Here is a 21,921-nt window from a genome sequence, read left to right on the forward strand (position 1 = left end):
AGACTAGACTGGAATAGGAATAAGATTAGGATTGGAATATAGAAATAGAATAATAGAACAGAAAGAGAAATGGAATATAAATAGAATATAGAAACAGAATAAAATTAGAATGGGCTTTATTTTCACTTTAAATGTATCCTGTAATCAGCATACATTAAAATGAAATAATAGCTCTCAAAGGCTCTCCACATCTAATATAAAGCTAAACATGACAAGATAAATTTGGGGTCTCCTCTCCGATTGGGGGTGTCTTTTTTTCCCTTCTTCCCACGTTACTGGAGAGGGAGGCTTACGTCAGCGCAGGCTCTTTCCCGGAAGCCATCTATTGCTAAGGAGTCCTATCCCAAATGCAAGCACTGCACTTCCCGGGAGGGCCCCTAGAGGGCCACAGCCGACCACAAATCGTGTGTGTTGTGGGAACCCTGTTTGACAGCCTTTCCATAACAGAGCAGCCCGGGAGGAGGGGGAGAGGAGTCGGAGGAAAGCCAGGCACGCCCTCTCCGACGCGCATGCCCATACCGACCTTCGACGACAGGCGATAAGATGGCGGCGGGAGATGAGACCGCCCATTACCCCGCCTCCCCTCCGCCCTCGGCAGGGCGGAGTTTTCCCCCCGTCGGCGCAGGAGCGTTCTCTCGCTTTCGTTTCTGACGTCTGACGGAGCCATTCGAACTTTATTTCCCCCCACTCCCGTCACACACCCTACTTCGCCGGGACCGCGCGCGCCGGAGAAGAGCTCGCGAAAGTGAGTGGGTTGTGACGCCCGCGGGCGACAGCCTGGGCGGTTGGGGGGGGGGGGCTCCGTCATCTTCCTCCCTCAGGGACGCCGGGGTCAGCCGCTGACGGGGATCGCTCCGGGCCGGTCAGCCGGCCGGCCGGCGTCTCTCTCTCTCTCGACAAGCGGGCTGGAGATCCTCGAGGGAGGGGTATGTGGGGTGTTTTCCCTCAGAAGGGTCCCTCTTTGTCTTTCACCTGAGCCTCCAGGTGAGCTGGGTTCCATCTTGGGGGATTGGGACTCGGGAATGTGGGGATGATAAGTGCCACCTTCCCCAAGATACGGTGCCATTTAAGGAGGCGCGTGTGACGTCACAGCACAAAGGACCGACGCTCGCGTCGTGACGTCACAGTGCAGGTCCCACCCTTGCACCGTGATGTCATCGGGCATGCCCCTCCCCCTTTCAACTCTGCTATCGAGACAAGCTCCACCCTCTTTGGAATTTCAGGTCAGCCTCCCTATATAAGTGGATGGGTGGACTTCAATTCCCAGCATGCCCCAGCCAGCATGTGCTGGTTGAGGCATGCTGGGAGTTGAAGTCCACCGGTCATGAAGATGGAGAAACCTGCCTTCATAACATCTTTTTTGTCTCTTGTTGGGGGGGACATTCCATAGCCCCAACCCCCACCCCCCATTTGCCTAAGTAAACCCTACAATATAATTTTGGGTGATTCGCTTCTGCTCATGGCATTGTTGTAGCAAACAAAGTAAACTCTTCCAAAACATCTTAACCAAGTCAAACCCAAATAATATTTATTTTATTTAGACATTTATATACCTGCCCCATCATATAACATTGGCTTGGATTTTTTTTCCTGGCATCACCATTTTTTATAAAAGTATTGAGGGTATGGGTAACTAGAGTTGTGGTGGCACAGTGGTTAGAGTGCAGTACAGTGATCCCTCGATTTTCGCGGGTTCAAACTTCGCGAAATGGCTATACCACGGTTTTTCAAAAAATATTAATTAAAAAATACTCCGCGGTTTTTTTCCTATACCACGGTTTTTCCCACCCGATGACATCATACGTCATCACCAAGAGTCACTTCTCTCTCTCTTTCTCTTTCTTTCCTGTCATTTTCAGCTTCAATCATTTTCTCATTTCTTTTTTTCTCCCCTTTTTTCTATCATTTCTCTCTCTCTCTCTCTACCTTCCACTCTCCCCCCTCTTGCTCTCTCTCTCTCTTTCTCCCTCTCCCTCTCTGTGAGAACGCCTGCCCCACCTCTCCTGCAGCCCCCTCGCTGATAGCTGGGACGAAAGTGCTCTCAGCTAAGGGACTGTGAGAGGGGCGAGGCAGGCATTCTCAAAGCGCTCAGAGCGGCTACCAGCCGAATGAGGAGGATGAGAAGCCGTAGCCGCCAGCGCTGCTGCGGGAGGACCCGTGTCCGAAGAAAGCCAGTGAGAGGGGTGGATCGGGCGGGCGGGCGGTAGCGGCGAGGGGGGCGGAGGTGCTGGGGGGGCGGGGGCAGCCGACATTCAAAGCAATCTTTGCCGGCCTCCGCACTTTCGTCGCTCCCTGCCCTAATTTCAAGCCCGGCTCCTTGCGCTGCCTTGAAAAAGGGTGCGTGGGGGTAGTTATAGGCTGTCCATAGCCAAAAATGGTGTTTTTACTTCCGCACCGCTACTTCGCGGAAAATCGACTTTCGCGGGAGGTCTTGGAACGTAACCCCCGCGAAAATTGAGGGAACACTGTACTGCTAACTCCCAGCTGTCTGCAATTTGGCAGTTCAAATCTCACCAGGGCACAAGGTTGACTCAGGTAAAAATGAAGACCCAAATTTCCATATGCTGGGTCTGTAAACCATGTAGAGAAAGATGTGAAGCATTATGAAGCGGTATATAAGTCTAAGTGCCATTGCTATTGCTAGAGTGAAACTATGGAAATACCCAGCATAAGGTTTGTTAAAGTGGACAAAAAAAAGCTAAGTGTCAGGCCGAAGCCATCCTTTGGAGTTAGAGACTTTAGCCTTCCACAATTAGAATAGTATCATGGGAAATGGGAGGGGTGATTGCATGAGAGAGAAAGTTACTAGCCATAACAAATTCCTTCTTGAAAGTCCAAGGTCATCCTTTGTTCAGCATCAACAGAAATATGGAGGAGGTCCCTGAACTTGCAGACAATCAAACTGGCCCACGTGATGAACTTGTGGGTGTGGGGACGAGAGATGAACCATAACCTGGGTGGGAAACTGTAGGAACTTTAGTACCGATTTGACTACTATTAGTTACCAGCATGATTCTGATAATAAATTGGAACTTGGAAGAAAGCCAAGGTTTGGAGTCTGATTTATTTCTTGGATGTTATTGGGAAGGCTGACACCAAGAAATGATGTGGTGCCTTACAATCCAAAAATTTAAACACTCTGCAAGTAGTCCTTGACTTACAACAGTTCGTTTAGTAACTTTTTGAAGTCACAGCGGCACTGACTTCACAATTGCAACCATTGCAGCTTCTCTGTGGTCACACTATTCAAATTCACCCCCTTGCCTCCTATTTATGACAGTTTGCAGTGGCTTGGGGTCATATGATCCCCATTTGCAACTTTTTGACAAACCAAGTCAATGGGGAGATCAGATTCACCTTTGCCAGAAAAGGTTGTAAAATGGAGCAAAACTCACTTAACAAATGTTTCACTTAAAACAGAAACTTTGGGCTCAGTTGTGATAATAAGCAGAGGACTACCTGTATTCACTTTACACTTGGATTCAGCATCCATCTCCAGTGGGCACAAGTTACAATTACATACAATAATTTTTTTTTTCGGTGGATGAGATTTTATGATGGTGCCCTGACAGTTGCTGCTTGTAATATGAGAGCAACTCCATGAGCAAATAGAAATAAAAACTATTCACCAAACTGTGTCCTATTGACAGACTGTTTGTTACTCAGTTTCCTCTATCTTATGAGTAGAAAGTCCTTAAAATCTGAGGTTCAGGATAATGGGATACTAGGAGGATTTTTACAGTTCTCCGCAATGTACGAACTTTCACCTAAAAGTCAACTTGTTTATGAACACTCGAAAGACAAGTCATGGGACAGTGGTCTTGAATTATTCAGATACCCTCAAGAGATTTTGGGAAGCTGTGTACATGTATAAAAATAAATATAGTGGGATGAATTTTCCTTTGGTGGAAATGTTATAAAATAGCCTTCCTTTTACAATCGCAATTGGGACCAGAATTTCTGCTGCTAAGCAAGATGGTTCTTAAGTGAACTGCTAGATCTGATTGTATGGGCTCTGTGCCACAATTGTTAAATGAATCACATGATTGTGGGGGGAAATCTGTTTTCCCTCGTTGACTTTGCTTGTCGAAAGCTGAATTTTAATCACACAACCATGGAGTATGCTGCAACAGTCCTTTGTGCATGGACCAAATTGTGAGTTCCTTTTTCTTCAAAAAGTGGCTAAACAAGTGGTTGTAAGTTGAGGACTACGTATAGATGAAATAGGGATTCATACCATGGCACTGGACCAGAATATCTCCGAGACCGCCTTCTGCCGCACGAATCCCAGCGACTGATTAGGTCCCACAGAGTGGGCCTCCTCCGGGTCCCGTCAACTAAACAATGTCGGTTGGCGGGCCCCAGGGGGAGAGCCTTCTCTGTGGCGGCACCGACTCTCTGGAACCAACTCCCCCCGGAGATCAGAACTGCCCCTACTCTTCCTGCCTTCCGTAAACTCCTCAAAACCCACCTTTGCCGTCAGGCATGGGGAAACTAAACATCTTCCCCTGGGCACGTTGAATTTATATATGGTATGCTTGTGTGTGTGTATGTTAGTATAGGGGTTTTTCTTAAATTTATAATATTTTAATTAATTGGATTATGTATTGGATTGTCTTTTCACTTGTTGTGAGCCGCCCCGAGTTTTCGGAGAGGGGCGGCATACAAATCCAAATAATAAATAAATAAATAAATAAATAATAAATAAACGTTTTCCTTTTTTAATTTTTTATTTTAATGCCAGGATGGCGCAGAACAAGTTTCTTGCAGCGAAGCTGAAAAGCTATTTGCGTGAAGACAGAATTCAGCTGTGGAAACCTCCATATACCAACAGCAACAAGGAAGCTGGAGAGGAGCTGAAGGTAAGTAAGCGAGCACATTGCCTCTCCTGTCGGGTTATGCATTTTTATGGCTTTTGGTATTCTTAGCAGATTCATGTGTTGTTTTTTTAATTGTCCTAGGATCTCACCCGGCAATATTCAGCCAGGCTCAATTGCAGTGACAGTACAATAGAAGCTCTTCTTGAAGAAATACGTTGCAAAGCTGTGGACAGAGGAATAGGAAATGAAGCTTTTAGGTCCACCGGCGTGGCAACCCTTGAAATAGCCTTACCACCAAGGATGGGCAAAGTAAGCAGCTGCTTCCCGTTATCCGAAGAAAAGCTCCGTCCACTGGGCATGAGGAGAGTGCGTTTTTGTGAGATATCAGAACGATAATTCAGGTGGTCCTCGACTTATGACTGTTGCTTAGTTATGACCTACAGACTTATGAACTGGATCCATCCACCTGATGGCCGCATTCCCCCACCCCCACCCCAGTCATATAGCCTTTGTTTTATGACAGTTTTGCTCAAATCAATCACTTGCAGTTGCAGCTTTCCAGATTCATATGATCACCATTCAAAACCTTCCCGCCCGGCTTTGGATAAGCAAAGTCAATGGGGGAAACCAGATTGGGTTAACAAGTACATGACTCAGTTAACAACTGCACGGATTCATTAAACAGCTTGGCAAACAAGGGTTATGAAAATGGATGGGGACTCGCTTAACAACTTCCTTGCTTAGCCATCCCAAAGTTTGGCCCCAAATTGTGGTCATAAGTCAAGGATTATCACTATTGAATTCTTAAAGACAAAGGACCTGTGTATTTACTTGAATTTGGTGCTTCTTGTATTTTAGTACAGGGGGCTCCAACCTTGACAACTTTAAACCTGGTGGGTTTCAAAGCTGGCTGAGGAATTCTGGGAGTTGAAGTCCACCAGGCTTAAAATTGCCCTAGTTGAAGATCCTGCCTTTAATAGTATTAATATCAGGAACAATTTGCAAGTGAAGAAATTTTCAAGACTGTCTGTTTTGCCAAAATCTTTCAGGTTTCATAGGGATTATTGCTGTTGTTAATTCTAGAATTGAGGCTTGCATTGTTCACTGCAGTTTCTTTTCATTTCCCCTCCACCTCTGCCTTATGTATGTGTGTTTGTAGGACTAAATTGAATATTAAGATTCCCATTTGCTCTGTGTTTACTAATGCATGTAAATTTGAAAGAAAAAAATTGAGAAAAGTTAGGAAGGATTGGAATGAAACCAAATTTGCGTTAAACAATGCTGCTAAGCTGGTCAGAACAATATCCAAAATTCCAAAATGTAAATACTGAAATTTTAATGTAGCGGTCCTACTCAGCAAATAAGGCCAACATGCTTGAACACCCCAAATCTTTTATATCCTCTTTAAATGAATCAGTATTTTCTGTTGTTCATAGACGCAAAAGAATATACTGGAAACCAAATTGGTTATCACAGGAAAAGAGCTGCGATCCCAGTAAGTATCTACTGAGTACTTGAGTGCTCTGCTAAAAGTTCCTGTAATTTATATAACTGCATACTATAATTATAGCATACATGCCATACAGATCATTTGTGTATATTCGTCTCAGAAAGGTAAAAACATAGAAGAAATTTATTTTACCTGTTCCTCAGTTTGAACATAAAAATAGATTTTCAGAGTATAGGGACTCTTCCATTTATGACCACAATTGTGCCTGGAATTTCCATTAAAAGTCACCGGGCTATAAAGCATCACATGGCCAAAAAGTACTTATCAGTATAATCATGAAGCTGAATTGTTTTGTGTAACTATTATGCTTCTTCCCAGAATAGTACCGAGGTGGAGATTTGAAGAAGAGTACATTAAAGTAATTATAAATAAGAAGCAATTGACATGCAAGATAATTTTGCAAAGTTAGCGGTTTTTTTCTTGAAAAGGTACATGGTTGTATAATGTTGAAGTTGAATTGCTTTTACTAGCTATTGTTCTTTTCCCAGAATAGCACAAAAATATGGATTTGAAGAAAACTGCATTAAAGTAATTATAAACAAGAAACAACTGGAATTAGGTATGTATCTTGGGTTTAAATGCATTTTCAGAATAATTGTTCGTTCAGCTTCTCAACAGAGCTGTTCAGAGCTAAGTGCTGAAGTTTCTACTTCGAAATATTCCCGCTGGCTTTGGCTGCAGCATCAATCCGCTTCCATTTTACAGGAAAGACGCTTGAAGAGCAGGGTGTCACCCACAATGTCAAAATGATGGTGCTTGAGCTGAAGCTGAGCGAGGAAGAAACCAGGAGAAAAATCCGTGAAGAAGAGATACAGTATGAACAGGAGGCCTTAAAGAGCAAAGAGATCAGTCAAAGGATGAAGAGGACCAAAAGGGGACTAGAGATACTTGCTGAAAGAGGTAGAGGAACTTTTCTCTTAAGTCGGCAATATGGTAAATGATTTAGCTTTACTAGATAAATGGTCAAAGCAATGGAAACTGCAGTTTAATGTTTCCAAATGTAAAATAATGCACTTGGGGAAAAGGAATCCTCAATCTGACTATTGTATTGGCAGTTCTGTGTTAGCAAATACTTCAAAAGAAAAGGATTTAGGCGTAGTGATTTCTGACAGTCTCAAAATGGGTGAACAGTGCAGTCAGGCAGTAGGGAAAGCAAGTAGGATGCTTGGCTGCATAGCTAGAGGTATAACAAGCAGGAAGAGGGAGATTATGATCCCGCTATATAGAATGCTGGTGAGACCACATTTGGAATACTGTGTTCAGTTCTGGAGACCTCACCTACAAAAAGATATTGACAAAATTGAACGGGTCCAAAGACGGGCTACAAGAATGGTGGAAGGTCTTAAGTATAAAACGTATCAGGAAAGACTTAATGAACTCAATCTGTATAGTCTGGAGGACAGAAGGAAAAGGGGGGACATGATTGAAACATTTAAATATATTAAAGGGTTAAATAAGGTCCAGGAGGGAAGTGTTTTTAATAGGAAAGTGAACACAAGAACAAGGGGACACAATCTGAGGTTAGTTGGGGGAAAGATCAAAAGCAACATGAGAAAATATTATTTTACTGAAAGAGTAGTAGATCCTTGGAACAAACTTCCAGCAGACGTGGTAGATAAATCCACAGTAACTGAATTTAAACATGCCTGGGATAAACATATATCCATCCTAAGATAAAATACAGAAAATAGTATAAGGGCAGACTAGATGGACCATGGGGTCTTTTTCTGCCGTCAGACTTCTATGTTTCTAAGTCCCAGACTGCTAAGAGTAGGGGGCACACACACACACACACACACACAGAGGGAGACCTTCTTTTTTTCCTTCAGATCTTCCAACACTTTTCATGCTACTTCTTTTTCCTTTAAATATCACTTTTACCGATCTTGTCAACTCCATCCAACCAGGATTTTCTTGGTCTTCCCACTGACTTGACCTTATATTCGTTTTGCAGTTTAGTAGTCATTAGCATTGGACATGCATTTCTGTTCAAGCTCAATAACCAGACCTATTTTTTTTGTTATGTCATGTAGATCTGGCCGAGAGTAGAGAAGTCCAAAAGCAACATGTAAACTTGTGTGGCTGAAAGTAGAGAGTTAATCTTAGATAAAATATGGCCCTCCCTCCCACCCCACCCCACAAATATTTGCTAATCATTGAGATATTATTTAGAAAGAATTATCCTCCCTTATTTTGTAAAATAAGCAACTCTTCTTTCACAACTATGGAAGTTAGTTAGCTTAGCCCACAACAATAGAAAGAAGCATGGCAGCTTCATAAAGCTAGCCTCTTTAGCACAACATTGTTATAGAGTTTTAATTGAGAAATTGAAAAATTCAGCATTTTGGGATGCAACATGATTCCTGATTGGGGGCCTCCTATTAAAATTATTGTCTGCAAATAACGAATGAGGGGATTAGATCAGGGGCCATTGTGATCCTAGTTTTATGGGCACACGAAGGAACTCTTGGTCCCCATTTATTTAAGGACTGCTTATCTGTTATTAGGCCTCATCCCTTTCAGCAGTTTGCTAGCTCAACCTTCCAAGAAAGCAGTTAAATAAAGCAAGGTTTTCCATATCATTTTCATTAAAAGTGTAGCGCTTGTAAAATTGTATCTTTTCTGTCACATTAAACATTAATGATAATGGGGGGGCAAATCTTCAGTACCTACACTAAAATCTTGGGGCAAGGGCTGTGCGGCCCTCAAAATTTAGGTTGCTCTCCTTTTATTTATTTTAAAATAAGTCGGGTTTATTGAAATGTGTTCGTTTTGTGTTTCTTTTTTAATGTGCGTGCTCTGTTACAGAAAATTCTTTTGATCCAGACACTACACCTTACCTAGACATAGCAAACCAAACTGGAAGAACTATCCAGATTCCTTCACAAGCCAAAAAAGTAAGCATGGATTTTTACAAAAGTTGTGTTTCTCTTCTTCCTGTCCTACTCCCCCACACCGCTTAATAACGTGTTTTGCTTGAAGAGCAATTTCTTTAATCTTTTCTTTTGGCAGGCTCTTCTGATAGCCATGGGGTACCATGAGAAGGGCAGAGCTTTCCTGAAGAAAAAAGATTATGCTGTAGCATTGCCATACCTGTTGGATGCAGATAAACACTTTTGGTAAAAACAAAAAATTTAAAAATCTCGCTTTTCTTTTTTTGCAAGACTTCTTTCAGCACTAATTACAGTGCTTCGCCTAGCAATTTTATGTACTTGTTAAAATGGGCCAAAAAACATTTCGCTTCTGTTCTTGTCATTTCCAAGTGTGCTTTGCCAACAATAATAGAAAGAAGCATTGCAGCTTTATAAAGGTAGCCTTGGCCTCAGCTTTATGGGCAATGCTGTCACTGAACAAACAATCCCAGAACGTGGCCATACAGTACAGATAGTCCTCAACTTATTGATTGACTGGTTACTTAACGACCATTCAGAGTTACAAAAGCTACTTAACGAGTCTGGTTCCAAATTGCCCATGTCCCACAATGGCACGGCTGAATTTTGATCCCTCAGAAACCAGCCCTCATTTATGGCTGTTTGCGATGCTCCAACAGTTTTGCTGGAAGAGCCTTTTTGCTTTTGGTTTCCAGAAAAAACTGGTTTTGCTTGAACGACCACTACAAAAAAGGTTGCAAAGTGAGTTCCAGTAACATGGTGGCCCACAATTTACAATTGTCACAGGTAGCAACCTTAATTATCGGGCTCCGTTGTGGTGGTAAAACTTGAGGACTATCTGTACTCAGAAAGGGAAAGAGACCTGTTTTGCTAGCAAGTCTGAAGATAAGGGCGTAACAAACTCAAGCTGTAGGCGTTAAAAGTTTGTTCGAGAGAAGCTGCAGGAAATACTTCATGATCCACCCTGTTAAGCATCCCTGACTGAAACCAGTTCAGCTCCTCCTAACAGTCTTTGGACCAGTTTCCATTCAGTCCACTCTAGCCAGTTTGTAAAGTTGTGTGGTTGTGGCTCGGAGAGAAAGGAGTCGACACATTGGTGTTTCTTTCGGGAATCGGGCATATCCCGCACTTACCTTGTTTATATTTTGGCTGTTCACTGTGTCCTTCGATGGACATTGCTGCTCCCTACCCTTCTTTGGGGATCACATTCCTGTCATGCTATTTCACTCATCCTGCCCCACAGATGTTCGGTGTAGGGTCCTGTCCTTATCCCCCTAGCTTAAGAGATCCCTGATACGAATTGCGGCTGAACCGGTAGTCCTTGGCTTATCATCACAGTTGAGAATCAAATTTTGGTCGCTAAGCAAGGCAGTTAAAAGTCAAGTCGCACCCGTTCTTAACGTTTTCTGCCACAGTTGTAAAGCAAATAATAGCAGTCACTAAGTGAATCACATAGTCATTAAGCAAATCTGGCTTGATATGGAAGGTCTCAAATGGTGATCTTGTGGCGCTGCAGCCAGGCGCATTTTTAGTGCTGTTGTAATTTTGAACGGTCACTAAAACAAACTGTTGCAAGTTGAGGACTACCTGTATCTCACACCCCTAGTATCTCTTAAATTCCACCTGCATTTCAGAAGCTCCTGTGTCCAATATGTTCTGCTTTTCAGTGAATGTGGCTCACACCTCCACACCACGGTGGATAATTACGCCGTGCTGCAGCTGGACATTGTCTGGTGCTATTTCCACCTGGGCCAGCTGGAATGCCTTGACGATGCCGAGAGAAAGCTCTTATCAGCCCATGACTGCTTCAGAAAGTGTTACGGAGAGAACCATGAAAGGCTGGTCACCATAAAAGTAGGCTGGTTACGTGTGTTTTAACAAGCCCCCATAGTCAGATACGTTGAATGAATATTGTACATGAAAAATAACTTTTTATATTTCCAGTTTTTGTTGCAAACCAATCCAGAGTCATTTTGGGTAGTGTAATACATAAATTTACTAATAAACGAAACTCTTCCTCATTTCCGTTGGATTAACATTAAGCAAGATATGCTGGAAATAGTATTTATTCCAAAAGCTTCAAGGAATTAAAAGTTTGAATGTTTATAGGCAAAATATCAGAAGCGTTTGATGGTGTGCCTCTTAAAATCATTTCATGTAATTCTGCAAAGTTTTACCAGCTCGGAACCAAACTGTTCCTCGTAAATGATCCTTGTATAGAACCCGCTGTTTACAACCCAGCTTCTAATTCTTTTGCTTAATCCTACTCAAATATCAGTGATTCCTAATTGGTAAACTTGGTTTGTTACTCTGCAACGCCCCTTGCATATTGACCCAGTTGTAAATGTTTCTTTTTTCTTCAGGGGAGCTCTGGGAGAGAGAAAGCTTTATATTTGAGGCTCTACCTGCTTGAAGGCATAAGCCATTATCACAATGGCCGAGAAAAAGAGGCTGCCGAATGTCTTCAAAGAGTGAGTTATCGTGCTCTTATCAAGGTTTAAAATCCTTTCCTAAAATTTGTAAATCTTCACATGTAATTCCTTGGATTAAGCCTCCTTGAATACGATTTCATTTATAGTAGATTAATACTATAATCTACTAAAATGCATGGAGTTTTCACCGCTGCACCTCTAAAGAGTAACCAATTTCTTCTGTAATTTACTCTTCTTGTTTCTCTCCCTTCCTCTCTTTGCAGGCACATAGCTTATTCCAAGAGCTGGTCATTGACCCAGAAAAGATCAATAGCTTGTTACTTCTGGGTTTCTCTGCTCAAGAGGCTCGCCTTGGTCTCCGAGCTTGTGATGGCCATTTGGAGCATGCTGCCAATCATATTTCCAACAGGAGGGAGGTAATATGCCTATTTTTGGGGCACCATGAAATTTCATAGAATAGTATGCAGGAAGTAGTGCAATGTTAGTTTAAAAAAATCACATTTCAAGCATTGGGTGCAGTGTTTCTCAATCTCAGCAGCTTTAAGGTGTGTGGATTTCAACTCCCAGAATTAGTGAGCAAAGCTGTCAGGGGAATTCTGGCAATTGAAGTGCACACTTTTAAAAAAAAGCTGCTGAGGTTGAAATCTTGTATTTCCCGTGAGTGTATTGTCTTACCTCAGTAACTCTGCTTCTCTTACAACATTGAAATGGCCAATTTCTCCTCCGTTTGCACTGAAATTACCAATAAATCCCACTATTTTCTCGCCGAATGAATGATTTCTAACTGTTGGCAATAGTTATTCTTAACAAGTTCAGTTCTGAGCTGGGATTAGGGGAAAAAACCCGTTGTATGAAATTAAGTTCTTTATTCTTCACCTAAGAGCACTAACAGCAAGCTGTTCGGTGAATGACCAGATTGCCTTCTCTATCCAGCACAGATAATGTTCATTAAAATCAGATACACTCCCTTACCCAGGCTCCCATTTCTCATCTCAGTATCATTCCACATGAGGAACTTCCTCCTCCCTTCTTTACCGAGGCCTCTTGACTTTTCTGGGAACACATTTATCTAAACATAAACTGACTTTGGAATGTACACCTTATCTCCCTTCAGGGCCCTTGGTAGTCTCTGATCTTGGTTGTTTTCTCTCACCAGATGTCTGGTGCTCCCCAATCTTGGTTGCTTTCTTCCTTTCGGACATCTGGCATTCTCAGAGCTTGGTTGTTTTCCCCCAGACATCTGCAAGAAAACAACCAAGCTGGAGAAAACCAAGGACACCACAATTCATCCTTGAACGATAAAATATTTTCTTCTATCGGTTATCTCACTTCCTGGATAAGCTTCTTTCTAGGCCTGTGAACAGTGAGGAGTAAGTAGGCCAGCCAAACTTAAAAGAAAACAAAACGAGACGTGGTTCTGAGTCTTAATGAAATCATAAATGCTCAAACAAAACTACAAAATATTACATTCTATTAAATATTCCAACCAACTGCTGAAATGAAAGAATTATTTTGACAGAAGAGTCCAGATTCTTAGAGAAGAATCTCTTAGACAATTTCGTAATTCCACAATGAACATGAATATCAGTATTTACAGGGTTGGGTTACTACTAGTACCAGATCTACGAATCAGTACTAGCGGCAGCAGGCTCCGCCCACCTACCCCAGACGCACGAACCAATAGCGGCAGGATTTGCAATCCATTAATGAGCTTTTAGCTAAAATAGCGCTATAAGCACACCTGGCTAAGGATAGATGGAAGAGAAAATTATGTATCTGTGTGGTTGCTAGAAATTGGCAGTGATTTTAAGACTTTGTGACCTGGCACGTGGTCGAAAGGGAGGGGGTGCATTCAAAGTTGAGAAACGATCTATAGATAAGAAGAAGTTGGGTGTGGAAGTGCAGTTTTGTCGATTATGTCTTTCTGTTGTTCTGGTGCAGGAAAAAGCTCTAATACGGAGGGAGGAGAAGGCAAAAAGGAGAAAGCAATTAGAAGGCATAAACTCCTTGAAAAGTATGGGCTATTCGGAGCGAGCAGCCAGAGAGGCACTTCAGAAATCAAAAGGGAACATTGAAGAAGCAGTGAAGGTAGCTCTTGTTCCTTGTTACTTATCTCTGTTCTCATTAGGTCAAAACATTGCCTGCTTTAGACAGTCCCACTCAACTCTACGGCCATTAATTAATGACATTTAAACTTACAGCAGCACTCAGAAATATGACTTAAAACCAGCCCTTGTATTTAACAACTGTTGCAGCAGCTCCACAATCACATGATAAAAAAAAAGATCTGGTTGCTTGATAGCCAGCATGTATTCCCACTGTTTTGCAGTGTCATTTGTGACTTTTCCAATAAGCAATGGGGGAAAGCAGGAATCATTTATCAACTGTAGTATAAATGTCATAAAGACAGGGCACTAATGACTGCAATCCTTAATGATGGATCCTCTGGCCCAGTTTTCATAAGTTGAGGACTGCCTATAAAGTGGAGGCAGTTGGTATTATCTTGGAATAGCCCTCCCTGATTTACTTCCTTGTGTTATTCATTTTCTGCTCTAGATTATACTTGATAATCCCCAATTGCTGTTACCAAATGATGATGCTTCTACTCCAGGGGAGGATTTTCAGGTTCCCCAGCAAAGTATTGAACAGGTAAGTTGGCAGCCTGTGTCTTGTGTGTATTTCCTGTTCTGTTCTTCTCTTAGCGGTCTTGTCCATTGTTTCCAACTTGTTGCAAGTTACTCATCCCATCTCCAGAGCATCTTGGTAGGGTGCAGAGGAGCATTGCAACTCAAAAATAAAAATAAAAATCCCAGTGTAACCAAGGAAGAACTCATATTGTAAGAAATGCTTTAAAAATCTTAGTTTTAGTCAGAATTTCTTGTTTGGAGAAACCCAGTTTTTCTTTGCCTAGTTTGGCTCAAATCTCTTTTTTGTCAAAAAATGCTAAAATAATGTGAGCCAACGTGGACAGAGTGTCTATTTTAATGTTCTCTGCCAGTGTCTATTTTAATGTTCTCTGCAAGTGTCTATTTTAATGTTCTCAGTTCTGGAGACCTCACCTACAAAAAGATATTGACAAAATTGAACGGGTCCAAAGACGGGCTACAAGAATGGTGGAAGGTCTTAAGCATAAAACGTATCAGGAAAGACTTAATGAACTCAATCTGTATAGTCTGGAAGACAGAAGGAAAAGGGGGGACATGATCGAAACATTTAAATATATTAAAGGGTTAAATAAGGTTCAGGAGGGAAGTGTTTTTAATAGGAAAGTGAACACAAGAACAAGGGGACACAATCTGAAGTTAGTTGGGGGAAAGATCAAAAGCAACATGAGAAAATATTATTTTACTGAAAGAGTAGTAGATCCTTGGAACAAACTTCCAGCAGACGTGGTAGATAAATCCACAGTAACTGAATTTAAACATGCCTGGGATAAACATATATCCATCCTAAGATAAAATACAGAAAATAGTATAAGGGCAGACTAGATGGACCATGGGGTCTTTTTCTGCCGTCAGACTTCTATGTTTCTAACCTAGTCAGATGCCAGCGAAGGGGAGGAAGAGGGGGGGAAGGTTTATATTTTAGAAGCTGTTGTAAGCTCCTGAACAATTCTTGTCAATAATTATAACTTTGAAGCCTATTCACCTGTATACGTGTGTGTGTGTTTTGTGTGTGTGTAATCCTTGCTTAGCAGCCCAATTAGGACAGATAATAGTTAAGCACTTCAGTCATTAAGTAGGTAAATCAATCACAGTGGTGGACTTTGCTTCTATGTTCTCCATGGAAGCTTGTCGCAACTTATTTGAGAAGCCTGCAAACAGCGATCACATGAACATGGGATACTCTGATGAATGGACATAAAAGCAACAATTGGTCACACACCTGAGGGTTTTTTTTACATCACTGTAACCTCAAACAGTCACTAAACGACACAATCCATAAGCAAGGACTACCGATGTATCCTCAGATTGTCTCCAATATAGTGCAAGAATCAGGCGGCGCAGTGGTTAGAACTCAGCAGGCTAACTGCTCACTGTCAGGAGTTCAATCCCGATGGGGCTCAAGGTTAATTCAGTCTTTGACCCTTCTGAGGTTGTAAAATGAGGACATAGATTGTTGGGGCATGGGAGGGGCAGGATGCTGAGAGGGTTGTAAAGCACCACAAAGTGATATATATGTACTATTGCTATTGGTCTCACAGCTGGACTTACTAACATCGGCATTCTTGCATTGTGCGTACTTCCATCTCCAGAATTCCCCAATCAGGACGGGCATTGCTGAGAATCTGGGATTCTGCCTGTTGGGAGTTACTTGAGGAAGGTGATTAGTGTCAGAGTTTGTTGCAGAAAATTAAATCCAGAAAGCACAGACTGATGCAGCAGACTTAATTTAAATAAGGAACTTCCTTATAAACAAGAATTTTTATTTATTTATTTATTTATTCATTCATTCATTCATTCATTCATTTATTCAATCGATTTTTTTTAATGCCACCCTCCAGGGCGGCTCACAACATGTTAGCAATAGCACTTTTTAACAGAGCCAGCATATTGTCCCCACAATCCAAATCCTCAATTCTATACAATTTATATAATACCAGTGTAGATTATTCTTCAAACAATTACAAGCAAACACACAGGCAGGAGAGAACAGTTAATTTCACTTCAGAGTTCAGAGTGGATTGAGCCAAGCTCAGCCTTCTAGCTTCAGTTTCGATTCTCTGCACAGACTCAGATGTGTTTTAAGCTCTCATGGGCTGACTTAGTTGCTATGCCTATTCATTGGCTCACCTTGTTACCATTGGCTCTTCCAGTTTATGAATAAACTGACAGTTAGAATCCATTGGATTCATGTCTACCTTTAAATTTTCCATCCATCTCTGAAGTTCTAAACTGCTTTCTTTATCTTTCCTCTCATATTAGGAAGTAGGTCTCTTCTGGGACAAAGGTATCAACCCTAAATTTCTTGGAAGGCGATTAAAATGTGGCTTCATTTATGTTTTCTCTTAGCTGGTATACATGGGATTTAACCCTGGCGTTGCGGAGCAAGCTCTGAAAGTATTCCGAGGCAACGTTCAGCTGGCGGTGCAGACCCTTCTTCATTATGGGGGATCCCTCCCTGCTGATTGGCAGACCCCTTCGGACAGCACCACCACCACGTCCAATGAATCCAGCTCATCCAAAGACTCCCCTACCGATTCTGCAGGTAAAATAGCCCAGTTCACGGATGACAAGCAGGGAATCGGGAGAGATGACAAGGCTCTTAATGTTACGTAGCATATGAAGATGGAGTTGGTAGAAGAACTATGAGTTTCTGTGCGCTGCAGAGAAGCCACATGATGTGTTGGAGATTTTAACATGAAGGGCATTTGATCTAATGCAGGAGTCCCCAAACTTGGCCACTTTAAGACTTGTAGACTTCAACTCCCAGAATTCTGGGAGTTAAAATCTGCAAGTCTTAAAGTATCCAACTTTGAAGACCTCTGGTGTAGTGGTCAAGGCACCAAGATAGAAACTGGATTGTATTGTCACTTTACGACAGGAAGAAAGTCAGCTGGGTAACTTTGGGCCAATAATTCTCAGCCTAACTCCAACAATGGTTTAACTAATTCTCACATTCATTTAGTGACTGTCACATAAAAGGCTGTACAATTGGATGGTGACCCTTTTTTACAATCAGTCACAAGCACAACCATATTTTTAGGGCTAAATTGTAGTTATAACACGAGGATTACCTGTACAAGCAATTCTCATGTTTATGACTATAATTGAGAATGTTCAAAATTTCTTTTTCTTTTTGCAAAAAGTTTTTTATTTTTTTCTCCATCACTCCACATATAAATCAATATACCTTCAAATATGGCAATATTACAATGAAATACTAAGTTATACTTTACTCCAGGTATATTTTACTAAAATAGTACTGCTTTTAAAAAAGGGGGGGAAATCTAATTTTGTTTCCTGGAATCTACCAATTAATATTAAAAAAAAATATTTTCCTCAAATTGACTGCTATTTGCTTAATTTACCAAGATAGTTATTCTTTCTATTTTTTTTTTCATTTTAACCCATATTGCTTCTTCGCCTATCTTAATATTTTTGTTCATAATTCATTTTTCTTGTCCCCTATTTTATCATAACCAAATGCCCCATAAAGATCAATACTCAGTTTTATAATTTTCTTAAGCTGTCGTAATGTGTCTCATATTAGACTTCATTATATACGTTATTCCAAGTCATTTTATTCTTCAAGTCTCAGCATAATGGATTTTTCAAATACATCCAAACCAATCTCATATATAAAATAATAAGCTATCATAATAACCTTTTTTGTTTGTTTGTTTGGTCTATTTCTATTCTCTCTAATTTTTAGTTTTCCACACTTATACTGTTAATTAATTATATTGAATAAAAAAATTAGTCTATCACCATTATCAATTCATCCATCTAATGTACGATATCAACCTATATAAACAGAACAGGAAACTCATCACTCTTAGTAAAATAATTATATTAGTTATATATTTCGAATTCTAAACAATTAATATGCTGATCAAAATTATATCTAGGATAGTAATTATAATAAAGGGAAGAACAAAAAGAAAAAAAATATTTCTATAGCATTCCATTTACTTTTAATTTCTCAACTACTTCCTATAAATATATGTATACTGCTCAAAAAAATAAAGGGAACATTTAAACAATACAATAACTCCAAGTAAATCAAACTTCTGTGAAATCAAACTGTCCACTTAGGAAGCAACACTGATTGACAATCAATTACACATGCTGTTGTGCACATTCAACTTTGTACAGAAACACACCCACCCCTCTTTTTCTCCTTCTTAAATCTGTTTTCTGTGTATATCTAATTTCCATACATTTTATCACCTGATACTTCTCAAAGTCATCATCATCAAACTGGACATAATCATTTTTTAATATCTTTTTCTCTTTTATCACTCTAAACCCCAGTGGAATCATTATAAGTTTCAATAGATTCATCAGAGTAATCATTAATCAATATTTCATTGTTAATATTCTTTCCCTTATCATCATTTATAACATTTTCTATCAGTCTTCTTTTCTTCTTCTGCTAACTTCTCCATTTTTTCCACTTGTGTTTCATAATTTCCTTTCTCACATATTTCAGTTCCAAGAGATGATCTGAGATCATTAAGAAGTTCTTTTTAAAAAATCCAACCAACTCTTCATAATCAATTTCCTCCATGACTTTAAAATCACAGTTCTCAGATTAAAAACAATTTTTTTTTGACAGGTTCAGCCTAATTTCAAATTTCATTCAGAGGTGTCACCAGTCCTTAATAATCGCTTGTCTCCATGTCTCAAAGTCACAAATCATTAAGTTTTCACACTCTGTCCAGTTGCTAATGAAAATGTATTCCATAGCCTTTTATAATTTGTAAATTTTTATTTGGTATTTAAAAAGACCTTCCTTGCCACCTTTGTGAAGGGAACATAGAAGATTGACAGCAGAAAGCGACCTCATGGTCCATCTAGTCTGCCCTTATATTATTTCCTGTATTTTATCATAGGATGGATATATGTTTATCCCAGGCATGTTTAAATTCAGTTACTGTGGATTTACCAACCACGTCTGCTGGAAGTTTGTTCCAAGCATCTACTACTCTTTCAGTAAATTAATATTTTGAAGATGTTGAATGAATAGCACAGCTGTTAAATGAATCTGGCTTTCCCGTTGATTTTGCTCATCGGGTGTTCACAAAAGGTGATCCCATGGCAACTGGATGCTGCAACCATCATAAGTGTGAGTCAGTTGCCAAGCATCTGAATTTTGTTGATGTGATCCTAGGATGCTGCAGTGGTTGTAAATGTGAAAAAAAGAGGCATACCTCGCTTTTTTTCAGTGGCGTTGTAACTTTGGTCACTAAAGGAACTGTTGTAATTCAGGACTGACGACCTGTGTTTCCATTTCCCACTGAACTTCATCAAAACCAGGAACGGTCTTAAACCTTGAGAAAATGCTTTCTGGTTTAATTAAGCACATTATTTCATAGAGGAGGTAAGAAATTATGGCGTAATCTATCACTGGCCAACTCCCATCTTCTCCTGGAAGATGCCCTGCGTAGAGAGGCTGGATTAAAAGAGCCTGGGAAGTGAACCTTTGCTCTCTGAACTTTTAGTTTTACATTTCTGTGAACTTTTAGTTTTTCATTTGTTTGTAGGCACATCTGGGGCTTCTACAGATGAAGATATGGAAGCGGATGCTGTCAGTGAAATCTTAGAAGATATACCGGAACACGAAGAAGATTACTTGGACTTAACTCTGGAAGAAGAGGAAGTTGTCATTAATGAGTACCTGTCCTATATAGGACATCTGCAGATCCCTTCCAAGTAGAGTCCAAGACTTTGGGAAGCTGCACCTCAGTTACGTACTTCTGGGTCTTTTGGGCTAGATCAGGCAGAGTTAGTTGCTTTTAAGTCTCGTGGAAATCAGCTAACTTAAGTGGAACTAATTTAGTCTCGATCCAGAGCTTAAGGTTAGGTTGCTTTCTTATATTTTGCCAGATGCCTTAAGTAGCTGCATAGTTTTGAAACGTTGGCATGCAAAATAAGTCTATTTAACCTCGATCTAAGGCCACCACTGGGGACAGTATTGTCAGTCGTAGAAGGGAAATATTTACAGAAATATTTTTGTAGAACACTTCAGCATATATATGTTGATGCTAAAATTGATTTATTTAAATCATAGCCTGAATAAAATCCATTTTGCATCCCTTCACAGCAATAGATTTTTTTAAAAAAAACAACCACCAGGGATTGATCTCAGTAGGGCAGCCCTTGAGTAGAGTCCCGTGAAGATTAGTCCTGGTATTCTCTCATTAGAAATAAGGATTTCTATGTAGAGCAGTTTTTCTTTCCTTCCTTTTATAATACAATTGTAAACCTATTGTGTGTGGAATTGAAATACCTTTTCTAAGCAGTCTTACTAATGCACTACTAACCAATAAAAATACATTTATCATGGCTACAGTGTTTTGAAAAGCTGAAAAATTACTAGCAAGAACAAAGGCTGTCTTGAAAACGCAGAAAAGAATGAGTGAGGGTGGGTGGAGGAATAGGGAAAGTCTGTGTGTATGAATGTGTCGGAGAGAGAAATAAAACGTCTCTGAAATTTCTCCCCTGAATTTTTGTAGCAATTCTCAGTCATCCTGTCGTGGTTGTCCCAAAGGTGCTTTTTCAGGAGCCAACTGGACTTTCTTGTTCTTATTACTTTTTCTTTTGAAGGTGTTTAGCTTCTCATCCAAGAAGCTTCTTTAGTTCTGTCTGGATTCCATTCCTCACCATCCCGTCAGAGCCGAAGAAACATAGAAACTTAGAAATATAGAAGACTGACAGCAGAAAAAGACCTCATGGTCCATCTAGTCTGCCCTTATACTATTTCCTGTATTTTATCTTACAATGAATATATGTTTATCCCAGGCATGTTTAAATTCAGTGACTGTGGATTTACCAACCACGTCTGCTGGAAGTTTGTTCCAAGGATCTACTACTCTTTCAGTAAAATAATATTTTCTCATGTTGCCTTTGATCTTTCTCCCAACTAACTTCAGAAGCTTCTTGTATGAGAAGCGAAATGCCTTCAAAAGAAAAAGGAATAAAAACAAGAAAGTCCAGTTGCCTCCTGAAAAAGCACCTTTAGGATCCCCTGAATGTTATATTTATATGGTCTTCCTTTTCACAAGAACCTGACTGGCTGGCGAGACCACACTTGGAGTACTGTGTACAGTTCTGGTCACCGCACCTCAAGAAGGATATAATGGAACTGGAAAAGGTGCAAAAAAGGGGCAACAAGTATGATCAAGGGAATGGAGCACCTCCCTTATGAAACCAGGTTGCAACGCCTTGGTCTCTTCAGCCTTGAAAGAAAGCGTTTAAGGGGTGACTTGATGGAAGTATATAAAATCATGCATTGGATAGAAAAGGTAGAGAAAAGATTCTTTTCTCAATCACAATACAGTGTTCCTTCGATTTTCGCGGGTTCAAACTTCGCGAATAGCCTATACCACGGTTTTTCAAAAAAATATTAATTAAAAAATACTTTGAAGTTTTTTTCCTATACCATGGTTTTTCCCACCCAATGACGTCATATGTCATCGCAAAACTAATAATTTTTGCAAATAAATAACAACAAAAATAATTATTGTTAATAAATAATTATGTTTATAAATATTAGGATCACTAAGTGTCTTATTCAATGGTGAGTACCAGTAATAATGGTGA

At 40.4% G+C, this 21,921-nt stretch overlaps 1 protein-coding gene across 2 annotated transcripts; it reads left to right on the plus strand.

Moving 5' to 3' along the window:
* The first annotated feature begins 462 nt into the window (after positions 1 to 462).
* Positions 463 to 20,666, plus strand: NUB1 (negative regulator of ubiquitin like proteins 1). 2 transcript variants are annotated; one of them, XM_070729564.1, is made up of 15 exons: positions 463 to 745; positions 4,745 to 4,862; positions 4,962 to 5,129; positions 6,257 to 6,315; positions 6,819 to 6,889; positions 7,036 to 7,230; positions 9,139 to 9,227; positions 9,343 to 9,449; positions 10,889 to 11,075; positions 11,585 to 11,692; positions 11,917 to 12,069; positions 13,595 to 13,741; positions 14,210 to 14,302; positions 16,666 to 16,861; positions 19,863 to 20,666. In XM_070729564.1, exons 2-15 carry the CDS (start codon positions 4,746 to 4,748, stop codon positions 20,033 to 20,035), a joined length of 1,863 nt encoding a protein of 620 aa, XP_070585665.1. In that variant the 5' UTR covers positions 463 to 745; position 4,745; the 3' UTR covers positions 20,036 to 20,666. The 2 variants fall into 2 exon arrangements, with proteins under 2 accessions (XP_070585665.1, XP_070585666.1); XM_070729565.1 differs by having other exon boundaries at positions 728 to 984.
* The last annotated feature ends 1,255 nt before the right edge of the window (positions 20,667 to 21,921 follow it).

Source organism: Erythrolamprus reginae, chromosome Z, assembly GCF_031021105.1.
Source record: "Erythrolamprus reginae isolate rEryReg1 chromosome Z, rEryReg1.hap1, whole genome shotgun sequence".
In the NCBI taxonomy this organism is placed as follows: Eukaryota; Metazoa; Chordata; class Lepidosauria; order Squamata; family Dipsadidae; genus Erythrolamprus; species Erythrolamprus reginae.

Coding starts and splice junctions, on each gene's coding strand:
- NUB1 (XM_070729564.1), top strand. CDS start 4,746: ATGGCGCAGAACAAGTTTCTTGCAGCGAAGCTGAAAAGCTATTTGCGT. Junction 6,890..7,035: donor CAAGAAACAACTGGAATTAG/GTATGTATCTTG, acceptor TCCATTTTACAG/GAAAGACGCTTGAAGAGCAG. Junction 13,742..14,209: donor ACATTGAAGAAGCAGTGAAG/GTAGCTCTTGTT, acceptor TTTCTGCTCTAG/ATTATACTTGATAATCCCCA.